Source organism: Brachyhypopomus gauderio, chromosome 1 (assembly GCF_052324685.1).
Source record: "Brachyhypopomus gauderio isolate BG-103 chromosome 1, BGAUD_0.2, whole genome shotgun sequence".
NCBI lineage: Eukaryota > Metazoa > Chordata > Actinopteri > Gymnotiformes > Hypopomidae > Brachyhypopomus > Brachyhypopomus gauderio.
This window is the reverse complement of record NC_135211.1, coordinates 9,868,088-9,875,744: the sequence shown is the minus strand read 5'-3', so window position 1 is coordinate 9,875,744 and position 7,657 is coordinate 9,868,088. Positions and strand designations below refer to the sequence as shown.

At 42.2% G+C, this 7,657-nt stretch overlaps 1 protein-coding gene across 3 annotated transcripts in view; it reads left to right on the top strand.

Moving 5' to 3' along the window:
* The first annotated feature begins 85 nt into the window (after positions 1-85).
* Positions 86-7,657, top strand: part of flnba (filamin B a) — a 59,488-nt gene continuing 51,916 nt past the window's right edge. For 2 of the 3 annotated variants that reach the window (XM_076988487.1, XM_076988404.1), the window contains exon 1: positions 87-501. In XM_076988487.1, coding sequence (XP_076844602.1) covers positions 210-501 — 292 coding nt within the window. In that variant the 5' untranslated portion in view covers positions 87-209. Of the gene's footprint in view, positions 502-7,657 lie in introns of all 3 variants that reach the window. The other variant, XM_076988566.1, reaches the window with a different exon arrangement.

Sequence of the window (7,657 nt, the reverse complement as noted above, 5' to 3'; positions counted from 1 at the left end):
CAAAGGTGATTGAATAAACACGGACTCATGGCTTCTCCAAAGTACACGCAAGTGGCGTCATTTTCGTTTACACTACGCATGCGCAACCTTTTAAGGGAAAAGGTTGAGGACTGCAGGTCGGAGAGCTCATACACTCCTCGGGGGAAGCGGACACACGCAGCTTAGACGGCAGTAGAATTGAACTCGGAGTTTAGCGACAGGAACACAAGATGCCAGCAACAGAGAAAGATCTGGCTGAAGATGCGCCATGGAAGAAAATCCAGCAAAACACCTTCACTCGCTGGTGTAATGAACACCTGAAGTGCGTGAACAAACGGATAGCTGACCTGCAGCTAGACCTGAGCGATGGCTTGAGACTGATCGCCTTGCTGGAGGTTCTTAGCCAAAAGAAAATGTACAGAAAATATCACCCACGGCCCACCTTTCGACAGATGAAACTGGAGAATGTGTCAGTTGCGCTTGAATTTCTGGATCGGGAGAACATTCGTCTTGTTTCAATAGGTATGCTAACTTTTTTCTGTAAAATATGCCATTCCATAGCTATTCCCACGTTTTGAACGTCATTTATCTTTCGCACCTGACCTATACCCACTCGAATTAACTGAGTGTTTAGGAAGACTTTTCTACCCATCAGGAAGGTCTGATTTGACAGTCCACGTTTTGACCTAAAATGATTCATGTTGCGTAACATTTTTGAAGTACACCTGCCTGCTGGTCTTGCTCCACTATCTGCGTACACCACACACCTCTAGGACCGCGCTTAGGCCCATTCCAAGTACAACCACCCTTGCATACAAAAACCTATTTTGAAACATTAACCAAAATAGTAAGGTATGAAAGTTTTAAAGGAGTTCGCCGGTGCCGTTTGAAAATCACAACTACAAAGCCTTTTGGCCTCTCACTCTTAAGTTTTCCCTATATCTTTTTTGAGATTAAGTTGCCACTAAATGTAAGTGGATTAGTAAATGTATACACCGAACCAAAAATTTATTCACTTGTTCGTTTATTTATGCCCGTTTATCTTGAGTTTTCATAACGCAGTTTGTTGGGATGAGCGAGATCTCGTACTAATCTGTCCTCCTTAACACAGATCTTGGGCACCGTCTAAGCTGTTAATGAATTAAACATTTTTATTGGAAGTAAATTGTTTGCCTGGTCAAGATGCCCCTCAGATGAGTGTGTTTTAAGCAAAAGACAGCATGAAACTGGAGTACTTTCCTTCATAAGGAAAACTTAAACACTTTGCTTCCCAAGCTTGGTCCATCAGCATAAATGTGCTTTTTGCTCTTTTATTATCCTTGGAAGCACATTGTCTATGAGTGTGTGGTCTATCCAATATTCATATTTTTATGCTCAGCAAGAGATTCACTCCATGAAATGAATGAACTGTCTTGAATCATGTCTTTTATCTATGCAGGACTTAGTAGTTGGGTCACTCCCCCAATAATGGTCAGACTGTCATGGCAAATTAAGAATTCTGTTCTTTTGATTTCAGCACTTGGAGTTTCCAGGGCTTGGTTTTGAGTATCTTTTGATGTCTGAATTGCACATATACATGGGATAAATATCTTCCAATATCCCAAAGTGTGAAATGTTGCAAGCAACTCAATCTGTGTGTGTATGTATAAAATGTGATGGTGTTCTCACACAACTGAGAGAGAAAATGTATCCATTAGTGTAATAGGTTCTTCACATGAGCTTGCCACCTTACCATGTATTGTTCCAGCAGGGTTCTTTGGCGTAAAGCTTTGTTTGCACTGTGCTTCTTATCATACGTATTTACACAGGAAGTGGATGGAGCTCCATGGGTGGGATTTGCGCACACACATCCTGAATGATGCTCCTCTTGTCCATAGCCTATCTGCATGTGTGATCCTAATGGCTATTTAGGAATACTTGTGACTGCTTGTGCTCAAAGCAAACTGCTGTTATCAAAACATTTTTTTAAGTGTGTCTGTGAAGGATGGGAATTGCAAGATAACTGATCTTGGGACACCTGAAGAATCCAGGGAGCTGTACAGCTTATGAGTACTTCATGTCTTGAAGTCGTCTGATATCTATGCATGTTGCAGTTCAATACGAATATTGATTGTGCACAACTGCATATTCTATTTAACTTTTATGAATAGGAAGCAAGCAACTTGCATTATACTTTTTTGTTTGCGGTTTTACCACAAGGCTACAAAAGCGCCACTCAAAAAAAAACATTTGCAAGGTCTTGAGCTTGTTCCAACATGGATTTTTATCTTGCTGAGGTCCTCAAGATCTCAAAATAGACCCAATGGACCTCCTTGAAGTTCCCAGATTGCTTATTGCTGCCTACGTAGTGGAGGCTGTTCTGTAATCATGGAGAGGGGAAGAGGACAGGAGGTGTGCTTGCTGCATCAGCACTGAACCAGTGCCTGCTCTGCAGTTTGCACCATTTGTATTCTTATTTTCATTTCGATCATTCCACTGCTGTTCTGCAGCTATATTATCCTGTATTTGGAGAGAAATGGCTGTCACTTGGTGCTACTAATTAAAACAAGTGTCCAGATTTTATGTAGTGGTCAGATTGAAGTCAGGCCTCACACTGGTGTGTGTTTGTAGTTCTCAGCCTTTGTATCCTTTGGCTTTGTTTTTACTGCTCCAGATTGCTACTCATCCACCTGAATGAGGAACAGCATGTTTCTTGTACATCTTTTCTGCGATGGTCTGAAATCGCTGTACCCCAACAGTAGTGTACACAGCTGCAGGGAGAGGCACAAGTCTACACCTCCATTGTGCTTAGCATCACAATTTAGTTAAAAGCTTTTCTCTCCTCATTGCATTTTCTGGGCTCAACTTAAAAACAAATATACGTCTTCAGAAAGCACAGTAATACTTATGGAATTTGCTGTTGTATTTTATGTTGATCACCATGACGACCACAAGCCACCACAGGCCTCCATCACAGAACCAGTGTGGCCAGGCGTCCAATAAATCAGACAATGCCAAATGGTAATCTCCCAAAGAAAAGGCATCAAATCCTGAAGGCTAGAGCTACAGGAACACGTTTTGATGGCAAGTTCTCGGGTGCGAGGATGCAGGTTTTTTATTGCAAGATTGGACTTCACCTTTTATGGGATGACTATGAATTTGTGGATATTCCTGAGGCATGCAAACTTTTAACATATTGGGATCACTGCTTTGAACAAGATTCTTGAGATTTGGGGTATTTATTTATTAGCTTAATGACACAGCTTCTTGAACATCAGAGAGGCTTAGGTTATACATGCAGATAAAAAGCAGAAATCCTGGTGTATTATGTATTTGTTAAAGTTGATTGTCCATCACAGCTATCAATGTAGTTTAGCTAAGCTTAAAAACAAATCCAATAAATCAGTCCAATAAATCAGACAATACCCTAAATTATTGATGACCATCGTCTGTGATTAACTTCAGTGAAATTTGGAAATTGATTATTGTTGTCAGTTACAACTGTTTTTTTTTAAGACTGTTTGCTGTTGTACATTTCTTGTCCTCCTTACCATGATAATTGCTCTTCTGTAATGCTTCACATGTTGGTCATTGGTAGGAGTATCTTGTGTTATTCTTACCTCTGTGCTCCTGACTGTTGTAGAGCTTCTCTGTGACCAGTCAAGGTGGTTTTGCAGGTTTCTTCGTGTTCCCACCACCACCAACTCCTTGTGATCTTTAACCAGAACAGAGCCAGCTTACAGTGTGTCCAGAGCCTTTGGCTACCTGTGAAATGTCACATCGGAGTGCGAAGAGCTGGATGCTTTTAAAGCAGAAGATCTAGATTGAGCATTCCTCCTGTTTCTTCTGTCTGCCCTTCCTGCTGCTTGAGAGAGATGCTCATGTCTTCAACGTGCCTGCCCTAGGGATCAGAACGGAATATAGAACGGCTCTATGCCTGTTGAGCTTACATGAAGGTTATATGGTTATCCAAGGTTCACTAATATTTACATATTGAAGACTTTTATTTTAAAGAGGGTCTAGCTGTAGTGTTATGTAATGTTGGACATGACACGTTGAATGTCTGAGTGCTGTGTTGGGTGAGCTATTTTCATGTATTTGGTTTCTTGTAAAAAAAATATTTTTTACAATAGTTTTTTTTTTTTTTTTTTTTTTTTTTTGCAAAAAGAAAGATGCATGGGTCAGTTTATCACAAAATCACTGAGGCCTTGCTTCAAACACTTGGAGCCCAAGCTTTGGAGAACATGGCTATGGCTCTGTTCAGCTGTGGGGACCGATATGGCAGATAAGAAGGAACTCCTGAAGTTCTGATCACCTGTCCAATCCCTGCAAGTTTGCAACTGTGCAAGACTCATTTCTTTCACTTTGAGAATGGGATGTGAATAGCATAATGATCCAGAAGGGCCACAAAATGTTCTTGTATAATACTGCATTGGGTTTTTATGACACTTAATTTGACACCTTGCTTTAGTTGTTGTGAATTGCTTTTACTTAAATGAACTGTATCTGATCAGAGTTGGATCACAGATACAGTGTGCATCTTGATGGTGAAATTAGTTGAGAATTTATTCAAGTAATGATTTTTTATTTCTTCTAGTTTGCTTATAGAAACACAATCTTTAAAGACTTTGGGTGATTTTCCTTCTGATCCACTTCATGACCCCTGCTCTTACTCAAAGCCAGTCCCTCAAAACTTGTCTTACAGGATTGTCATGTCTGTTCTTGGTAGTTGTGCACGGTTTGTCCTATGGTGAGAGTTTGCGCGCACACACTTCTACCTTCTTTGGTCTCTTTAAAGTAGAACACGGTTATGTCCAGGACTGGGAACTCTGGCCATCTCATTATAGGAAGCCCTGCAAAAGACCACCAGAAAGCTTGGGGAGGTGGCAGCTTCACCCTGCTCACCAGAGTTCTGCTCCACTAAAATGCTTTTAGCTTTAGGGCTGACTTGTCCCTTGCTGTCTGGCTGAATGATTATGTTGAATTAAATGAAGCTCTTTGTGGTTGGTTTATTTGTAAATAAGAATTTGTCATTGTGGAAGTATTTAAAATACCTTTCAGGGGTTTCCATTCTCTGCTTCTTATTGCCCTGGTCACAAACTCCATCTCGGGGGGGGGGGGGTTCAGCCTTCTCATAGTCTGAGTGGGGAATGTAACTTGGGCAGACGGGGGCCCCACCTGATTTGACTGAGCTGTTCACAGGAAGAGCCACACGGATTTTTAGGAAGGAAACCTGGAAGGTGGGAATGCCTGAGCTAACTAGCCAGGCGCTGCGATGTCTGGATGCGGAAATGCATGGGAACACCTGGCTCGCTGCAGCGGAAAGCCAGAAGGCTGGAATTATGACTACTTTTTTTTGTAACACACCTGTCTGGCATTCATCAAAAAGGTCAACTCAGGCAGTTTGACGTGAATGTTGACCTCATGTTTCTGTCTCCACACCTCGTCACTTGAACTGATCCTTCTAGTCTTTCTCATTCTGAATGGCACATTTGTACTTAATTTTGTGTCTTCCCACAAAATTGCCTCACGTGTTTTCTTGGCAAATGTTGGTGCTACCTGGTATGTCTGATCCTCCGCTCAGTGTGCAGAGACACTCCCCCACATTGGCTTCCTCAGAAAGCCACAGGGCAGCCTGCCTGTAAGGCAGAGTGAGTGAGTCTCAATCCCTTGAGCTCTTGACCCAATATTTGAATTGCTATAGTGTTCTTATTCATCATTCAATATCCATCATTCAAAGTCCTGTTGCACACAGAAGGCAAGTGCGAGAGAGCGTGCCTAAAATGTTTCTCCCCACCACCTTCCTGCATTACAGCATTTCATTTTGGAAACTTTTGTGGTTTCTCATGTGGACTGTAGCTCTGTCACCCGTCCCTTCCCCTTTCAGCTGCTCCTTTTGCGTTTCTTAACCTTGTAGCAGGCATGATAATCTGTCACCTTTCGGCGAAATTCGCCGTTTTGAAGTTGAAAAGGGTGACCTACGTGAATCGTGTAGATCCGAGGAGTTTTTTGTTTTTTTTGGGGGGGGGGGGGGGGGGGGGGGGTCGGGAGGTTATATGTATATATTTTAATTATCATATTGACTTAATAAGCAAACAGAACACTTCCGAAATCGGCAATTTCAATGACACAGTGGCCAGCAGTTTCCGCCCAGAACCATCATAGAGGCCAAATAGCGTTTCAATCATACCAACGTTCTTCATTCATGTTATTCATTTACTGCTAAGCGGGACGAGAAGCAGGACCTAGTGCTACACCGGGACAAGTCAGAAGAGCGTACATTTACCAGATCGTACATTTACCAGTGGATTTAATTGGGTTATTAATGGTTTCAATCGTTTTCATATTTTGCGATAAAACAAAGTTACTGCCGTTCGCTACAGCGTTGAATACTGTCAGAGCCACAAGCTCTTGTGATAAATAGGTAGATAGATAGAACTCTATTAAGTTCGCGTCAACCCCGTGTAGTTAACGGTGACAAAATAAGAAACGAGATTTTTTTTGTAGTGTCTGTAGTTGTAACTGGTGAATCCAGGGACGGGTGAGGATAACATTCGTGACAGGGCTGAAAACGTTGAAGATGAAGTTGTAAACGCTTGTCATTTGAGTCTACCCTCTGCTTTAGCCCATGTTAGAAAATAAAAACACGTGAACCTGGTATTTTTACACTCATTTTCGCCGCTGATGTATTTATTGTTTCATTAAGACGTAATGGTTTTTTGACTGACCCATCTGGAATGGCGAAAGCCGCTTCTCGCGTTTAAGGATCTGGCTTTATATAAAGTAATACTTAATTATCTTGTTCGCACGCGTTAGTAAGTCGTGGCCACTCGTTATTATATTTTTTTACATGATGTCACCTTACGGGCTCCGTAATATTTGGCATCACCTGTGCTGTATCCCCGTACACCAACAGCCCCCCCCCCCCCCCCCGTCGCCGTATCCCCATGACGTCACATGCCCCGCCCCCCGGTCTTCTCACCTTTTTAACCCCTGACCCATTTTCATGCCTGTTGTAGGACTTGCTGCAGGGGAGGAGGATTTGGTAGGCCTGTCCTTTGTTCTCCTTGGCCATGTCCCTGCCCAACTAAGAGTAATGTTCTACCGTCGGCACAGGAAACGCTCAGACTGTCAGCAAGGCAACCAAAGTTGTTCATGCTGCATGGAATGACCTTGGAGAAGTCTGGGTCTTTGCTGCAGGCACAGGAAACTCCTGCCCTCTGTAGTGCTGACATCACTGCTAAGCTCATGGTTGAGCCAAAAGCAATAGGTGTACTTTGAGACCCATAAAACAAATGCATGTCCAATGAATAAATGTATATAATATATAAAGAATATTGATCCTCTTGCCAGAAGATCTGTGGTTTGCATCTGAAATAAGTATTGTTACATATGAAGTCTCTGCACCAAATTGAAGGGTTGCAAATCATTTTTCTGTGGGTCTGTCTCCCAGGTTACAGCATTCTTTCACCAGCTTGAACAAACCAATCAGTCATGCCGTTCTTCAGGCCTATGGACCAGTATAAGATTAACGTTAATGTTTTACATCTCCTGACACACCATCTGTGTTGGGCCCAGTGCTTAAAAGCACACGTTCTGATCTCATCTCTGCCTCACATTACACAATCGCACCCTGCTCTCTAAACCTACATTTTAAGCTGCAGTGCACACATTTTTCAAATGTTTATCCTCTGAGTAT